The sequence below is a fragment of the Solanum lycopersicum genome, chromosome 2, assembly GCF_036512215.1.
Source record: "Solanum lycopersicum chromosome 2, SLM_r2.1".
Classification (NCBI taxonomy): domain Eukaryota; kingdom Viridiplantae; phylum Streptophyta; class Magnoliopsida; order Solanales; family Solanaceae; genus Solanum; species Solanum lycopersicum.
In genome coordinates, this window is record NC_090801.1 from 65,800,773 (window position 1) to 65,819,555 (window position 18,783).

Consider the following 18,783-nt stretch of genomic DNA (forward strand, 5'->3'; position numbering starts at 1 on the left):
TACGTAATTTTGGACGCTAGATCGCAACTCTCGCGTATATGATAATTGAATAGGGAGGATCAAGGTTTTTAAGTATACTAAAATTGCTTTACTCTTGAGTTGTGTTAGAAACCATACATTATGCAATTTTATATGGAAAGCAGAAAATGCCAGCAAGGATAAAGAAAAAATTTAGTATTATAAACTGAGATAAAGAATCTAATTAACTATAAAAAAGAATTTACTGACAATTGAATGACTAGAGCAAATGCCGCAGAAATTCGTATTCTCGTGGAAATAGGAAGGGGGTAACAGAACCCCACAAAATCAAAATCAAAATCTAAAGAGTGATATCATAGGGAGGAATCAGACGACGTTTTGGAGCTCCACTTTCGAGGGCTTCTGGTCTTTGGGAGGTGGGTTGCGGTAAATGACGATCAATGCCAGCTGAATTAAAGCTAATAGTGCTCCAACTCCGTTTCCAGTCTACACGATATCAGAGCATTACAAGTCAATTGGTATACAAATTAATTCCAGTGAACAGAAAGAAATACTGTAGATGAAATTTAAGATAAAAAGACACACCAAGATGTAGGGATCAAACTTGAGGAGAGCATAGATGGCCCAGCAGATTCCATTAAGGAAGCATGCTATGGAAAGCGTCTTTGGCAAGAATTCAGCACTCTTTGTTTTGATCACCTTGTACTGTTTTCAGGAAAACCACAAAAATTAAAATTAACCAGACTACTATAAGTTTGATATTCTACATATATGAGCTAGGCCTTTGTACATACCATGATTGATAGAGGGGATCCATACATACAAATTCCAAAGGCGGTAGCGAGAATTCCTACAACAGTGGTTCTACTTGCGTAAGTGTGCAAGCCTAACATGGTTCCAGCTACAGCGGCGGCCAGCCCCACGACTTCACCGAACAAAATAGAAACTATTTGTAGCTGAGATTGAAAACACAAAGTGTTATATATAAGAGCATAATTTGTAACTTAACATTAAAAATTGGTTAGATAGTTACCCGATATCTTTTGCCAGTGTAGAAGAAAAATATGGAAATATAGCACAACTGCATGAAGAGACCAACGCTGTTGATGGTGACCACAAGAATGCTGTGTGGATGAACGAAAGGCATGCCGTAGTAAATCCACATCAAACAGTTCATTGTAGATGCAAGGTATGGGTACGGGTGGAACTCCTCCACTGATTTGTTTTTGATGATTCGACGAAATGTTGGCCTGAATCAACCAGAGAAATCAAATTCAGTAAACATAAACTTTGAGGATAACAGAGTATATTTAAACTTTGATTTTTTTCTTCATATAGATGCCTAATTTGATTGATGTTTCTATGAATTAAATCTCATTGTTAAGTGACTACACATGAGATTTATCGAATCGAACTGCTATTAAGCAAAATACATAGAGAGAAGATATATTACATTGGCGAAGCAAAGAGAACGAACGATAAGACATTGCCTGCAAAAGAAGAAGAGATCGAATTTATTAGAGAAAATTGTTTACATTATCAAACACGTATGCATGTATGTATGTAAACAGACTTAAAATTCATACGTCCTACGCCAAAACCATTCAGGTTAGTAGAATTAATGCTGCCATGCATGTGTCCATGAGAACTTCGATAAATAGCAGAACAAAAAAACAGAGGAAGAGTAGTTTGGACGAATCGATTCATCAAAAAAGCATAAAAAAAACTTGTTCATTAGAAGAAATTCAACAAAATCGAAGTATCAGCACTCAATTCATTCACTAATTGGAATGAGAATCAATTGACAGAGTTGAATCAACTTAAATGTAACTATAAACACTTTATCCATTCAAATCAAAAATAGAAGAGAAGATCGAAAACTCATACCACTAATTCGAATGAGAATCAATTAACAGAGTTCAATCAACTTAAAACGATTTAAAATCAAAAATCGAAGAGAAGATCGAAAACTCATACCGATAATGCCGACGATAAAACGAATATCATTCGTACTCATCACCATCTTCGGTAGCTTTTGAGAAAAAACTAGAGGCTAGAGGAATTCCGGATTCAGAGAAGGGAAGAAAAGTGTGACTAATGTGATGGAGGGAAGAGAAGCGTGTTTATATAGATGTAGAAATTAATTAGTTAATAGAGTTTTACTCGGACTGTGTTGCAACTAATACAGATTTTAATCTAATTTGGATTCTTCGTTTCTTTCATCTACTCCGGTTAGAATTTTATCCAATTTTTAAATCACGATCCTTTATAAAGTTTACTTTTTATTTTTCACCTTTTTATCATATCTTCCGATATATACCAAATGATTAAATACGTAATTATGGAGTAGTGAATTAAACCAAAATAAAGTACATGAAATTTCAAAATCTTAATTAAAACTAAAGAAATAATTTGAAACTCATGAATCAACAATTAAGTATTATTGAATTAGCATCAAACAATAACTTGATAAGAGCCTTTGCCAACTTGTTATAATAATATATATACTCCAACAAAGTTAAATAATATTTACGGAGTGATTATTATTATTACTAGTATTATTATTGTTTTGAACAAACTATCACGCCAATAGAGAGTGCACTGGGTTAGTTAGTTACTGTAAGTTACATAAATTGCTTATTGGTATTTTTTTTTCCTGTTTATTTTCGTTTAGTTTCCTCATTCTAATTGGTTAATTACACAACCTACATATCCTGGCATAAAAGTCAATTATGTTACTAATAAGAAGATAAAGTTTGATGAATAATTAAACTTAAATAACGTACATGAAACTTCAAAGTATTAATTAAACTAAAGAATTTTAAAATTCATCAATCAAGTGTTAAATATTACTTTGAATTAGCATTAGACAATAACTTGATAAGAGCCTTGGAAACCTGTTATAATATATACTCCGAAAAAACTAAATATTTATATTATCATTATCATTATTTTTAACTATCACGCAAAAACAGTGTAGTATGTGTTTCGTTTAATAAGTTACCATAATTAAGTTACATAAATGCCTATTAGTATCCTTTTCCCACAATTATATTGATCCTTTAATCGATATTGTTATTTAAATTAGAAAAACTCTTTTCGTTATCGAAAAAATAGATGCGATAACAATGTTACGGAGAAAGCAAGAAATTAGTGAGCTTGAGTTACAGTGTTTGAGAGTTATAATCAGATAGATGGGGAGAAATTGTTATGATTTTGCATTGATTTTTTAACATATTTTAGATTTTGTTTTTATCCTAATTGAATATCAAAGAATTATCATAAATGCTTGAACTTTTTCCGAAAAGAGAATGTAACTTTCTTCTATTATTTGGCTTTTTTTTTTGAAGGAAAAGTTAGGACTCTATAAATTGAATACACATCTTCTCGTATCAACAATACAATAGCATTCACAATATAGTCTATTCGAGAATTTTATTCTCTCTACAATTTAAATGTTTTTATTAGTATCTAATAAGTAGGACAACTGATCAAATTCCATATAATAATATTTCGACTTTTAGTATTACCTTTTGTCATCTGATTTATTGATGTCATGATTTGTAATTATAAACTTTCGCATGACGCCCTAATCACTTTCAAAATCCAACAGAAATATATTTTTAATCTAACATTAGGATACATATTAGTGCAAATTATATTCGACTACCTATAATATCCCGTATCTCCGTATTAAAAAAAGTAATGTCTGACGGACTTCTTCGTGACTCCAAGACTTATGATGGACAAGAGCAACCTCTTCAGGTGTAGGTCAAAGTTGTGGGATACCAAAATCGAGTTCTTACACATATATAATCAGAAATAATTTTGATCTAAACTTCTTTTTCTTGTATTTGAAAAAGATAAGCATCAAAGAAAATTAAATTCTTAATGGATATGACCGTTCTCATAAGGATAGATTCACATCTGTACGCACTTGATCATTGTAATGATCGCTCGAAATCAATAATCCTCAATTCTCCTCATCTCAACTCCGTAACCATATCCATATACATTAAAGGCTACTTAAAAGACGTGTGAGCATTTCTGTGAAGACTTTAACCACTTATATTAATTAATTAAAAAGCTTCTCCTTGTAGTTTAGACAAATTTGTGTGTTTTATCCTCGTTATAACAATTTGCCCACTAACAGTAATATATCCATGAAATTAATGGAATTCGAATTCGTGACTTAATTGTTAAATTGTTGCCTCTTGACCAGTGTATTAGAGTTATTAGAACAATGCAATATTTTAAAAATTTTAGGGATAGTTTGGTAGAGTATATTAACAAAAATAATACATGTATTAATCATATGTATAGTCCCTCGATTGGTGTGGCTTTTTTCATGCTATGTAGGCTTTATTGTGTATTGAGTAGTATATTACTAATATTGTGAATTTCTAGGTATTAGTAATGCAAATAATTTAAGGGCAATTTTCACTAATAGCAAACATAAAAATCATATCTGTATGTTATAACAAAATTTGCATAATTGTGTTCCATAGCAAACTTATATATGTATAATTCGCTATACGTATACAATTGAAGTGAATTGTATAAAACGTGAAAAGAGAAAAATTATATACAATTGGAATTTGTATAAAACGAGAAAGAGAGAAAGACAAAAAGAGACTTGTCCAGGGAATATACAGTTGAATCGAATTGTATAAAACGAGAACGAGAGAAATTATATACAATTTGAATTTGTATAAAACGAGAAAGGCAAAAGAGACTTGGGCAGGAAAATATTTGTATTGTATAATTATAAGTATATAAACGAGTGACAGGAAGCGAGCTAGAGAGGGAGTGTGGCGAGAGAGGGACTGACAAACAGTTTATTATTGGAACACAGATAAATCAAAGGATAGCTGCTATATTTATTTTATATAATTAGCTTGTCATTCTATACAATTATCCCATGATTTAATACATGCATTATTGTGAAGAATACTTTTGTTAAAAAAAAAAATGCGTAAGAAATAATCAATGCAAAACTCATACAAGTATAACTAATACATGCATTATTAATGCAAGCATAACTTATATACTCTATTGGATATTATTCTTATACACTCTACCAAACTATCTTTAATGTATATAGTGATAAATCGGAACTTAGAAGATACTTGAATGACCAAAAATGAAAAAATGTAGTAGTAGTAATATTTCGTATAATTGGGCCATGATTTTGTGTATAGAGCTTGACAATTCATCTGTAAAGTCATCGGCCCAACTGGAGATTCTAACCTATTGATAGCCCAATACCCCAAGATGTCCTGGCTAAAAAGATGGGCCAAACTTATTTGACTTGGATCTTAGGAGGAAGTTTCTAGCCCGATTAACTCTACTCCATAGTCCATATGCATATATACTTGGATAAAGTAAGTTATGGTTAATGATGGGTGTGTATGGTAGAAAGTAAAATATTTTTTAATTTTTTCATGTTTAAAAAATTATTTATCCTAGAAAAATAAGTTTTTTATGAATAAGAATTACGATTTTTCAGATGAAAATAGAAAAAACAATTGTCAAAAATCATATTCCAAATTTATTGTCTTCTTCCTATCGACCCGATTTCCACAACCCTCACCCCTTGAACATCACCCAACTCCCCTTCCCATCCGGTCTCTATATTGTTTTATTAGATAACATATAGATATAATCAAGATAATATTTTCTTATTTACTTTCTAAAACGCTTGAAATAAGTAAAAAATTAAAAGCCGGCTAACTTTATAGCAAAAACATTTTTGTTTCATACCAAACACACCAAGATAAAGAGAATATTACCAGTTTGTATCTCATTCATGGATGATGAATGAGAAAGAACAATACTCCATTCTGTTCATTTTTACACTAGGGGTGTACAAGTCCATCGTAAAATCAAATAAAAAAATGAGTTGTTGATTTGATTGAGCGTTGAAAAAAATTGAACACTCTTTTCTTGGTTTGGTATTAAAAAGAGGGCAACTTTCACATATAGCAAACAAAAAAATCATATTTGTATAATATAGCAAACTTTGCATAATTGCGCTCCATAGCAAACATAAAAACTGTATAATTCGCTATACATATAAAAGTGTATAATTCGCTGGCCTAAATTGTATAATTCGCTGGCCTATTTCGCTGCAATTGTATAATTAGCTTTGCATACAGTTGAATCGAATTAAAATGTATGTATATTGCATAATTATAAGTGTATAGCAAGAAGATATATGTTTTTCTCGCTTTATACAAAAACAGAAACACAATATATACACTTCTGTTGTATAAAACTAGAAAAAATTGTATTTCACTGCAATTGTATAATTCACAATTGTATAATTTTTTGGCCTTTTTCTCTGCAATATTTGAAGTAAAATGTTTGTAAATTATATAATTAAGTGTATAACACGAAGATATACATTTTTGCATATGTATATATACAATTTTCTCTCGCTTTATGCAACAGAAACAGAAATTATACACTTCTGTGTATAAAGCGAGAGAGGTGAGAATGGGAGAGTGGCGAGCGAGACTTCTAGGAGAGAGGCGAGAATGGGAGAGTGGCGAGCGAGACTTCTAGGAGAGAGACGCCTGGCAATTTTTTGCCAATGTCTGCTATGGAGCACAATTAAATCAAACCCTAGCTATTCAATTTAATTTAGGTTATTAGTTTGCTATTTTATACAATTTTCCCTTAAAAAAATAAAAGTCAAAGCAAACTCAGATCAAACATATAAAAAATCCTATTTAATGTGATATGATTTAGATTTTTGATTTAATAATTCGATATAATTAATTTTTATTTATTTTTAATGAAAAATCAAACCAAACCGATCTGTATATATTATACTTTTTTATTTAAGAAACTATTTATTAAGGGGCGTGTTTTACTAAATTATCATTATTAATTGTGTTTTGAAATACAATAAGGATAATCGGAAGAAAAATAACAAATCTCACTTTTAATTTACTAAAACTAATTTTACCAAACGAATAGGGTTCCTATTCTTCCTCTCCCATAACTCCCAATTCTTGCAAGAGAATACGTGCATGGTTTTAATTCTCATCCTCTATCACCTTTATTGTATTTGTCTTTTTCATTAAAAAGTATTCCAATTAATAACAACAATAAAAATAATATCCCAAGTAGATATAGAGAATATGTAGGGCATCGTTTATGAATTATATATGCTCGTACGCGTAGTTTACATAACATTTGCTTATAAAAATTCCATTTTACGCGGTATAATTATCAATCAAAAAAAATAATCGTCAAATTATAATATTCCATATATATTTGATGCAGCCCTAAATGTGTAACGTCTCCTTTATGTGCATTTAGTGACCATCGAAAGTGTGTAAAAAGATTAATAGATCACCAAGCTATTAAACTTTAACTATCAACTTTACTTTTTTTTTACTAAGAATATTTAGCTATTTTGAAGATTAAATTGATCTTTCCTCTTAACATTTTTAAAAATAAAATTTTTATAAATATCAAAGGTGGGCACGTAAATCAAGAAATGTCGATATATAAAAAAAGATTCTTTAGTCAAAAGGTGTCTCCCATATATCAATTCGTGCTCCACATTCTCTTCACCTTAACATATAAGCAATTAAAGTACTACAACTTTTTTTAACATAAAGACGCCATTAATAATAAAGTTTATCTTTAAAGCTTTAAGCTCTCATCCACATAACCTATTCTTATCGGCCGCACTACACTCCATCACTCTTTTTCTCTTTAATTTTTTCATCACAAAATATATGTGCACGAAAATTTTAGTAATTTAATTAATTAATTACATGAGAATTATATATATAATATCACGTATTTATAAATTTTAAGCATCAAATTATATTCTAAAATTATTCATTACACAAAATTATATTAGACCATCTCTAATTTCAACACTATTTTTTTAGATCAGTGTTTTGAGTCTCCTATCCAACACTGCACTATTCAATATCAAAATAATTTCTTTTTAATTTGTATATATAATTTTTTTAAAATATTAAATAATAATATAATATTGAAAGGGAGAAGAATATAAAAGAATTTCTTTTTGGTGTAAAATTTAGTGTAATTTTATGCTAAAATGATGTTTAATATAAAATTTGGTGTGATAAATTGAAGATGCCATTAAAATAATAAATTCGCCTTGATCAATTTTTACGTTTTAAGTAGTAAATTAATTATAAGAAAAATTAAAGAAAGTAGTTTACAGTAACTCTCTATTATGATATAATAGAAGATACAATTTTATGAAAGAATTATAGCAAATAATTGATTAAATTTGAGTGATGATAGACCCATGCATAATTTGCATATGCATGGGGAAACAATAATTAAAAAAACTTACTACTAATAGGATTGTCCCCTTGATTCCATTAATACAAGATGCCCGCCACTGTTTGCGTAGATTAGCGATTAATGATTATATGTTACGATACTAAATTAATTACAACATGTTCAGTCTTTATGGAACAGATACCGCTTCTTAAATCATGTTACTACGTATAATACTATACTATATAGTATAATTATTTGGTTTTTATGTTATCTTCTCGAAATCTGTGAAATCCAGTTAGCTTTTCTCTCATTATGAGTTGTAATGGGTGGAAATTTTTAATTAAAAAACATAAGCTAATGTTTACTTTGACATGAAAAAGATTACAAGTTAAACGTTAATTAAGGACAAAGGCTAAGCTTGATATAACTTTGAAAGTATATAAACTTTATCATTAAAACAAGAACTTAGTATTTTAATTAAACGGGTCTCATGTCAGTCAATTTTGGAATAAAATTTTTATTCTCTGAAATGCTCTGTTAAAGGACATGACTACTTTTAAAAAAAAAAAAAAAGAGAGAGAGAATAAATTACATGTCTAAAAGTAATTAGATTAAATATTTTTATATAGATTTCATTTGTAAAAATACTAAATACGTGGTTGTTATAGCGTTTTTATCTAGAACTGATTTTATTGATTTAAGGAGTTTTAATGGAAATGCTATAAATTATTTAATGATATAGTTTATTGTGATGAATGAAATAGATATCATAAAAATTTTAATTTAGTTGAACTCAATCTTTTAAAATTTAAATTAGTTCATGGAGTTTAATCATAAGTCACAGAAACATCAAAATTGATTTACACGTTCCACTTTTTTAAAAAAAAATAATGATCAAACTTTAAGAATAGTTGATGAGAATTAAAATTTCTTCTTTACTTCTTTTGTTTCACATTAATTATTAATCTTATTATAAATAATTATCTCGATCCTCAAATTATTGTTAATTTATAAAATTTAGATATAGTAATTAAACTATTTCTATTTAACTCGTAAATTATTTTTTTAAAAAAATCAAACAAACTTATAAAAAAATTTAAAAAAAGAGAAAGAAAATAATTAAGTGATTGTGAATAAGTAAAATATTTAATAATTTATATTTTTAAAAAAGTATGTAAAAAAAAGTGAACAATTAATATGAAATTACCAATCAGTCCAAAAAGTATCGTTAACGATTTGGATTTCAAATCAATAAATAATTCAAAGTCCAAAAAGATTGATGAAGTGTATTTTGGAATTGCTTGGACGGCTATCCAACAACGACAACTGGATAACACATGGGAATGTGGACGTGTCACGTCCTCCATCATGGCCCTTAAAACATCCAAAACTTTAGCCCAAATACCATGTGTCCATGATCCAGAGTTTGATCCAATGAAGAATATTAAAATTAGTCCAAATACATAGGCAGGTCCCTAAAATTGTTCACGCTTTTCCCTCCAGATATCTCAAACTAACCAAGATTTCTATTAAATCCTTTAACCTCCTATAATTTGATCCTTTTAAATATTCCTGGTTGATGTGGAGCCAAACGTGATCTCACGTCCTTTAAGCCGTGCAGACTCTTTAAAAGCGCTGATGTGGATCTTGAACCACCCACCAACGATCTTCTTCCCCCTTTTAACCCTAATTTCTCCCATTCTTCCATTATTTATTCTCTTTTGTTTCTCTTCATCATTATTTCTCCTCTTTACCTCATTATATTATATCTCTTTTTCATTGGTTTCTTCTTAATCATCAAGTTCCAATGTCGAATTTATCTTCTTCATCGATTTCTTCTTCTTCATCTACGAAAATCGTCTGCAATTCCTTCAACAAAACACTTATAATCACTTTAAAATCTAAGAATTTCAGCTGTAAAAGTCATTGAAAGGGAGAGATTCTTAGGGTTTTCTGGTTTAGAAATGGGTTAGAAGTGATTTGGGGGAAATTGATTTTTAGGTTTGATGACTTAATATGTGGCACTGACGTGTAATTGGGTTGGAATGTATTGGTCAAAATTTTCACGCGGGGAAGGTTCATCTCACGCGCCTAATTACCAAAAATAATTTATTGAAATTTGGCTCCACATCAGCCAAGAATATTTAAAAGGATCAAATTATAGGGGGTTAAAGGACTTAATAGGAATCTTGGTTAGTTGAGGTACCTGGGGGAAAAACGCAAACAACTTTAGGGACCTGCTTATGTATTTGGCCTTAAAATTATTTAGTATTTAGAAAATTATAACATATATATTAGTAAAAAATATATCAAATATGAAATATTAATCTAAATTTATATAATTTGACTTTTAAAATGTCATAATAAAAGATGAATCATTGAAAATATTTTTAATTTGATATAAATTATTGTTTTATTTTTAAATTATTGACAGTTATAAAAATACTTATTGAAATTAGATACATCCTCAATTTATGATCGACATAAAAAGTTGAGAGAAATTTTAAAAGTAATCATTAACTTTGCAAAAATTTTAGGATGTGTTTTAATCATACTATAAAATTGATGATATATTCAAATTCAATTAATCAAATAAAAATATATTTTTAGTACTATCCATAATATAAAAACAAAACTAATAATATTTACTAAATTTGGAGGTGTTTTTAGTTAATCTTTTTTTTTAAAAAAAAAACACGAATGAAATAGATTCTTCCGTGTCTCCCACACGGTTTCCTTTTTTTTTTTTTCTTTCAGTAGAAAGATCCATATCATACTTCCACTTTGGATTTATTGACTACGTGACCCCACCATCCAAGCAACCTAAATTTTATTGGTCAATCATAACATTTTGTGTTTTTTTTTTTAAAAAAAATAAAATTATGTGAGCCTAATTTTTTTAAATATGAACTGAGATTTACCATTTATCGTAATTTTAGTAAAAGTTTCAATAAATTCATGTTGTATTTTAAAATTTTTGAATTTTAACGCATCAATTTATACAATATCAAATTCAACTTTAATATATTTTTAAATCCTTTTATTGAGTAAATAATAAAGAAGAATTTAGTATGATTATCTTGATATTTAATTTAAATATTAATACCATAATGGAAAAAAGTAATTTTAATCCATGTATTATTACATATTCTTCTTTTAGTTTGTGTTATGGCACATTCACCTTCTACTATTTGAAGTCTGTGGTTAGTCCTTGAAATTAATAAACTTAACTGTTTCAAAGAATAATTATTCTAAGATATATGTAAAATAAATTGAGGTTAGGTGATTTTAAATACCTGAAAAATTATGCGTATAGCAAAATTTGAATTTAATAAAAATTTAACATATATAAAATTTTAGGACATCATTGATAAGTCTCGAAGAACATGTTCGTTCACCTACTAAACCCTTTTAAATGTAATAGTATTCGACTTTGATTAGTAATCATCGAAAGTGAAAGAAAAAACGAATTGCTAATGAATAGAAAATAGTGTAAATAAAAAATCAAATGACGAAATGAGATCAATATATATACTGAAATAATCATTTTAATTGTATATTTTTAAAAATATATAAAATGTATATTTCTAATTGTATAAACATAATTTTTCAAGCATTTATAACCCTTTACTCTATTTTAAATCTTTTATTGTAGTACAACTAATCTCATCTTTTTTCGATTTGTTATACGTTGACATTATCTTAATGTTCGAATAAACTCTTCTAAGTTCTGAGTGAAGATTATTATTCTTAGAAAGTGTTACATCCTTTATAATTTATTACTTCAGTTTGTAAGCGATAAAAAAAATAAAAATATTTTATAATATAGATTTTTGATTAATTATCAATTTTATATCACTATAACAAAAATAATTTTTAGTAACATTAAATATTGATTTTAATAAAAAGTGTTAAAGTCTTTACCGATATTCGTTAAGTGTCATTGAAATCAATATTACTAAAGACTTTTAGAGATATACACAAAAAATATCAACTATAGCTAAAATATATACTCCTAATTAACAACATTTAAATATTAATTGCCGTTAATAATTAAAGAGAAAATTGTATATAATAGCAGACTAATAATCTAAAATAAATAGAGTAGCTAGGGTTTGATTTAATTGTGCTCCATAGCAAACGTTTGCAAAAAATTGTCACGCGCCTCTCTCCCAAATATCTCGCTCGCTACTCTCCTCCAATCTCTCTTCGCTTCCTCACTTTTTATATAAACACAAGTGTATAAAAATTGTTTCTAATTGTATAAAGCAGAGAAAATTATATAACTACATATATTTTTGTTGCCCTCTCTCCCCTCTTCCAGATCTCACTCGCCATTCTCCCAAATCTCGCTCGCCACCCTCGCCTTTCTCACTTATACAAACAGAAGCGAAATGTATAAATTGCGTTTCGGTTTGTATAAAGCGTGAGAAAGTTGTATATAAACATGCAAGTACATATATTTTCGTCCTATACACTTACAATTATACAATAAAAATACTTTCCTGCCTAGTTTCTTTTGCCTTTCTCTCTTTCTCGTTTTATACAATTTTCAAATTGTATCCAATTTCTCTCTTTCTCGTTTTATACAATTCGATTCAATTGTATATTCTTTGTCAAGTCTCTTTTATCTTTCTCTCTTTCTCATTTTATACAAATTCAAATTGTATATAATTGTTCTATACACTTATAATAATACAATTCGTCTTATACACTTCATTTTCATACAGTTCTCTGTCCAAGTGTCTTTCTCTTTCTTGATTTATATACTTCATTTTATACCATTTGCTTCAATTGTATAAGTATAGCGAATTATACCATTTCTATGTTTGCTATGAAGCGCAATTATATAAATTTTACTATAGTATATAAATATAAATTTTTATTTGTTATGCGAAAGTTGTCAGTAATTAAAGCTTGATGCTACCTTTTATTTCCCCACCAAGGGAAACGGAAAGGAGTTTTTGATTCCCTGGGTCCCACAAAAGGGGCTGTTAGAAAGGTAGTTGGGAATATGAGGAGACCAAGGCATCAAAATTTGATCACCTGTAACGCACTACAACACGCCTCCGTTGTAACCTCCACTGGAAAATAACTAATTAGCTACCACTAATTAGTTTTTAATTGTAAGCTTACGAAGTTTTCCTCTTACATGTTAAATCAAAATAATTATCCAAGAGGAAGTTTTAAGGATCTTAAATCAAGATAATTATCAATTATTTTAGGTGAAATAATAATAGTTTACTTGAATATTTAATTACAAATTAAAAAGTAATTCTTTTTAAATAACGATAAGGAAAATAATGCTCGACAACTTATCTACACATTGTCTAAATTATTCTTCGACCTTTATATCATGAAATCAAATAGTTGTAGATCAAGTTTCATATCATATCTTTACATCTATTCAATATTTTTTTCTACCCATCTCTACTTTCTTCAAATCGCATAACCTACCTCTTGCACCACTTCATTAAAATATTTAAGAAAAATTGTATATAATGACAAACTAACAAATCAAAATTAAATACTATAATCACATTTTAATTTAATTGTACCCTTTAGCAAACTGTATGTCAGTCACCTCTCTCCCTCAAACTCTCGCTCGCTACTCTCCCTCTCTCGCTTGCTCTCTCTCACTTTTATACAAACACAAGTGTGTAAATTTTTTTTGTTTGTTTGTATAAAACGAGAAAAAATTGTATGTATACATATATTTTCGTTCTCCTCTCTCCCCTCTCCCAGATCTCGCTCGTCACCCTCGCCTCTATCGCTTATACAAACATAAACGAAATGTATAAATTGCGTTTCTGTTTGTATAAAGTGAGAGAAAATTGTATATACAATTGCAAATACATATATCTTCGTCATACACACTTATAATTATACAATACAAATATTCTCCTGCCCAATTTTATTTTTTCTTCCTCTCATTCTCGTTTTATACATACACAAAATATACAATTGATTTGTATACAACTAATTACTTGTATATATGTATAACGAATTATACAGTTGGTTTCTTTGTATATGTATAGCGAATTATACATATTTATATTTTTTATGAAGCACAATTATATAAACTTTGCTATTACATATAAATATGAATTTTGTATTTATTATATTTAAAAATTGCTCTAATATTTATACATTTTTTTTATATACATATTCAAAACTATGTGATGCTCACCACTCTTATTTTATCCACCACTTTGTTCTATTTCTCATAATATTCACATATCAATTTAAACATCTTTATCTTCAATATTTACATTTTTTTGAACATACAAAATTTTACTAAGTCAACTTTGAGACTCATAATAGTTAATTAGGAGTGTTTTACAGTTATATTTCTATTATAAGTGAATTGTCAATCGAAATGAAAACCGACTTCAATGTTCCCTTTTATAATTTTTTTGACATAGAGAAATTAATTACTCACAAAATTCCAACTTGAATGTATAAATCTAGATTTGGCAAAATAAGGATCACATGATAAAAATGAATCAGACGGTAAAGAGGAAACACTGACACAGCCATTCCATCCATCCGACAAACTCCCGACCGCGGGGAATGGCTCCTCTGGGGGCCACACACTCTCTTCCCTGATCTGGCACATATGCTAATTTTCCCCATTAAACAATCAATGAATATTTCTAGAAACTATACCCCCTTCCAGACACTCACGGCGCAAGTTAGTCACTCCCCCCATCAATATCATGCTTCATTTTTATATTACCCAAAATACCCTCCGTTCACTATAATATCCTCATCGTTCACCTCTATCAACTTTAGTCGCAAAATAAACTTACAAAACAGCACATATATATAGAGACAAAATCACATAATACGCCCTCGCCGGAATCTTATTTTCACTGTCGCCGGCCGTTAAAACTTTTTTTTTCTAGTTCGGAGGTCAAATAATTAACCTCCGATCGGAAGAAGTAGTTATTCTAACTGCTTCTATTTAATCTGAAAACGGGAAAACCCCTGAGCTGGTTAAGGTGGATTTCGTGATGGGATTTTGTATTTGTCCTTTGGAAACTCCTGCTAGATTACTGTGGAGTACTAGTTTCTTCCGCCACAAGCTTATGCTCTTCTAAAACTTAGTCAACTCTCTTTTTTCATACACATCCCTGCTAAAAAAGAAGAACTCTGTGCTGGAGTTTTTGTTTTCCTTTTTCTGTTTCGCCGGAAACATATAAATAATCTTCTGTGTGTAAATAGGCGATTTTCCAGATAGTTGAAAATATGGGATCTGGGCATATATTTTTCGACCCGTCGTCGTGTCACGGCAACATGCTGTTCCTTGGGAGCGGAGATCCTGTTTTCCGAGGTATTCTCTAATCATTATGTTCTCTATTCCAATTACTTATATTACTATGAAAATATAATTTAAGAACTTTTTTGATGACTCAATTCCACTATTAAAATTGAAAGTAAAGTATGTATATGATATGAGTAACACTATCACTAGAAAGTGAAATTCGTCTTGATCTGATTTAATTTTTTTGAATGATGTAAATTTTATTATTCAAATTTACAACCAAAACAAGTATAGAAATATTTTGTCCAAGTTAATTTATTCTGAATCGTACAAGATGAAACGAAGCGGTTAACTTGTAGGGTAACCTGCGATAGATGATTTATAATTTCAGTGTACGAAGAGGTTAAGATATACGTAGATCCTTCGTACATATTTTTATAAGTTGTTTCAGATAGATAGTTTTAAATTCAATTCACTTAGGGTATTGTTTTTATAGATTGATTATCTCTAGTACAGTAAAAATAATGATAAAATTGTAACAACCTTTTTGCATGTAAGTTCTAAGGGTGGCCTTTTATACTATTCTATTTTGAAGCTTGACTTATATTGATTGATACAGGACCAAGATCGACGATGATGAAGATGGAGGACTCCTCGAAGAGGCGACCCTTCTTTAGCTCGCCGGAGGATCTATATGACGAGGAATACTACGACGAGCAGTCACCGGAGAAGAAGCGCCGTCTCACTCCTGAGCAGGTTAGCATCCTGTTCCTCCTTTATCTACCCAAAAATATAAATTAAGTAAATGCGTTTTTTTAATAGTTCGATGGAGTAGTTATCAATTCAACATACTGTGACATATATCTCCTAGCTATCAAGATAGTTAAATTTTTTGGTTCAAATCTCACCATCACATATTTTTGGCAATTGGCCACTACATGTGAAACGATTTGTTTAGTCAAATTATAATTAAGTAACTAAAGAAGATTCCCTCTAAAGTGATTTAAGTTTTTAATTATATTGGAACATATTCACCACTATAGCATCAAATTCTTCACAATATCTACCTTTAAACCCTGAAAAGAAGAGAATTTCTTTTTTATCAACGAGCGTTTTCTTTAAGCAAAATTTTATAATTTTGTGGGATTCGATTACTTGCTGAGCAATAAGTGCATGTCCTGCGTTGTTGGGTACGTAAATGAAGGTGCACTTGTTGGAGAAGAGCTTTGAGACAGAAAACAAGCTGGAGCCCGAGCGCAAAACCCAGCTGGCCAAAAAGCTGGGGCTGCAGCCCAGACAGGTGGCTGTATGGTTCCAAAACCGCCGTGCCCGGTGGAAGACCAAGCAGCTCGAGAGGGATTATGATCAGCTCAAATCCTCTTATGACTCCCTTCTCTCTGATTTTGACTCCGTTCGCAAAGATAACGATAAGCTCAAATCTGAGGTATAACCATATAGTAATAGTGTTGTGATCATTTTATTTGCTTAGATTCTATTATACTTTGTACCAACCTCTTAACATCGATTTTTCTGGTCGATTTTTGGCATATCTATTAATACTATGTCCTTAAGGCCTTAGCTTTTGCAATACTCTATGAGAAAGAATTAACAAATCTTGGATAACACACCTGTCTTGCAACGATTTGATCAATGACAAAAAGCCGCCTTTCTTGTAACACTGGGGAGTCGGATATATATGTAGAATAATATGATGCCTTACTGAATAAAAACTAGCTAGGAGAGAGTCTATGATAATTTTTTTGTAGTATATAGTAGAATATTAAGATATGTTTGTTGACGAAATTTGTCGGCGAAGTTGGTAATTGGTAGAAATTTTAATCTGACTTTTAATTTGAGGTCATATTCTGTGTAACACCTGGCCATCAATATTAGTAGTGGGGAACCTCACAAACAATATTCTTCCTCACCTAGAATAGAAAATTATATCTGTCAATGTCCTTCTGAGTCATCTTGCATCAGAGTCAAATAAATAAAGTAGCATCTGTTCTAACCCCCCCACTTTCAATGTTTTTTTCTATTACTTGGATTTCAATTTCAAAAAAAGCGAATATACTTTTGATATATTGGGAAAACTTGCTTTAAAATATGCGTAGTGATGAAGACCTTACTATATAGATAGTGGATGTATCACTATCAGAGTTACGCTACTGTTATTTCTTAGTAAACTTTTACTAATTTATTCTTTTGCTTTTATTTTGCACCTTCGTTTTTTTAAAAGTGATGTAATAATAGGGTTATCAACAGCATATTTTTTTTTTTTACAATATTACGCTAAGTTGACTTATAACAATTGGCAACTCTTCATAATACGTCAAAGAGTTGGTATACATTGTAAGACTTGCGCATTTACGTCACACATCAAATCAAATTTTATATATAAGTTTATCACAACTTATTGTATAGTAGGTACACCTGACTTGGCTTGTATTCGAGGTTGCTAATCCCACTAAATGTGATTTTATCTTTTTAGCTTACATGATAGCGTGCAAGTAATTAAGTTGTTGTATATAGTAATAGATTTGAAACTATTTTGTTAATTGGGGAAAAATGCAGGTTGTTTCATTGATGGAAAAGTTACAGGGGAAAGTGGTTGGAGGAGCAGGGGGAAATGAAAAATCTGACATCTTGGAGGTGGATGCTATGACGATCCTTCAAGTGAAGGTGAAGGCTGAGGACCGGTTGAGCAGTGGCAGTGGTGGGAGCGCGGTGGTAGATGAGCATAGTCCACAGCTGGTGGACAGTGGGGACTCATATTTTCACACTGATCATGAGGAGTATCCAGGGCCTGGAGGATGCAATGTTCCTCCACCCATGGATGGTTTACAATCGGAGGAAGATGATGGTAGTGATGATCATGGCAGTTGCCATGGCTACTTCTCTAACGTCTTTGTGGCAGAAGAGCAGCACCATGAACAAGGAGAAGAGCCTATTGGATGGTTCTGGTCTTAATTGAATTTTAGAATATTATATTACAGTTTTTCTTATCTACGCGCGCTTTGTATGATGAAATAAGTGTCGTAATTCCAACTTCTTATTTAAACATCTATTAATATGCTTTTGCAGCTTTTATTCTCTTGATTTAGTTCTGATTCTTGATGTTTCTTCATATATTTCTCATCTATTATTTTTACTACATGTTCAAATTACGTGCTTGATCGAATACAAGAGGAGTTCATATACTAATAATTGGTGACATGTCTAACGTTAGGATTCAAGAGTAGAATATTTCCCTATTT

The 18,783-nt window shown here is 30.0% G+C and overlaps 2 protein-coding genes across 2 annotated transcripts; one reads left to right on the forward strand and one right to left on the reverse strand.

Moving 5' to 3' along the window:
- Positions 1 to 159: 159 nt before the first annotated feature.
- LOC101251355 (bidirectional sugar transporter SWEET6a) lies at positions 160 to 2,082 on the reverse strand. Its single transcript, XM_004233653.4, has 6 exons — positions 1,957 to 2,082; positions 1,433 to 1,469; positions 1,013 to 1,229; positions 774 to 935; positions 565 to 684; positions 160 to 465 (listed from the first exon to the last, which is right to left on the reverse strand). The coding sequence occupies exons 1-6, from the start codon at positions 2,000 to 2,002 to the stop codon at positions 346 to 348; spliced, it is 702 nt and encodes a 233-aa protein (XP_004233701.1). The 5' UTR covers positions 2,003 to 2,082; the 3' UTR covers positions 160 to 345.
- Positions 2,083 to 15,053: 12,971 nt separating this feature from the next.
- Positions 15,054 to 18,626, forward strand: HB-1 (leucine-zipper transcription factor HD1). The gene is made up of 4 exons (NM_001247367.2): positions 15,054 to 15,595; positions 16,146 to 16,282; positions 16,731 to 16,970; positions 18,101 to 18,626. The coding sequence occupies exons 1-4, from the start codon at positions 15,511 to 15,513 to the stop codon at positions 18,494 to 18,496; spliced, it is 858 nt and encodes a 285-aa protein (NP_001234296.1). The 5' UTR covers positions 15,054 to 15,510; the 3' UTR covers positions 18,497 to 18,626.
- Positions 18,627 to 18,783: the final 157 nt, after the last annotated feature.

Coding starts and splice junctions, on each gene's coding strand:
- HB-1 (NM_001247367.2), top strand. CDS start 15,511: ATGGGATCTGGGCATATATTTTTCGACCCGTCGTCGTGTCACGGCAAC. Junction 15,596..16,145: donor CGGAGATCCTGTTTTCCGAG/GTATTCTCTAAT, acceptor TGATTGATACAG/GACCAAGATCGACGATGATG. Junction 16,283..16,730: donor GCCGTCTCACTCCTGAGCAG/GTTAGCATCCTG, acceptor ACGTAAATGAAG/GTGCACTTGTTGGAGAAGAG.
- LOC101251355 (XM_004233653.4), bottom strand. CDS start 2,002: ATGGTGATGAGTACGAATGATATTCGTTTTATCGTCGGCATTATCG. Junction 1,470..1,956: donor TTTTATCGTCGGCATTATCG/GTATGAGTTTTC, acceptor CTTCTTTTGCAG/GCAATGTCTTATCGTTCGTT. Junction 1,230..1,432: donor GTTCTCTTTGCTTCGCCAAT/GTAATATATCTT, acceptor TGGTTGATTCAG/GCCAACATTTCGTCGAATCA.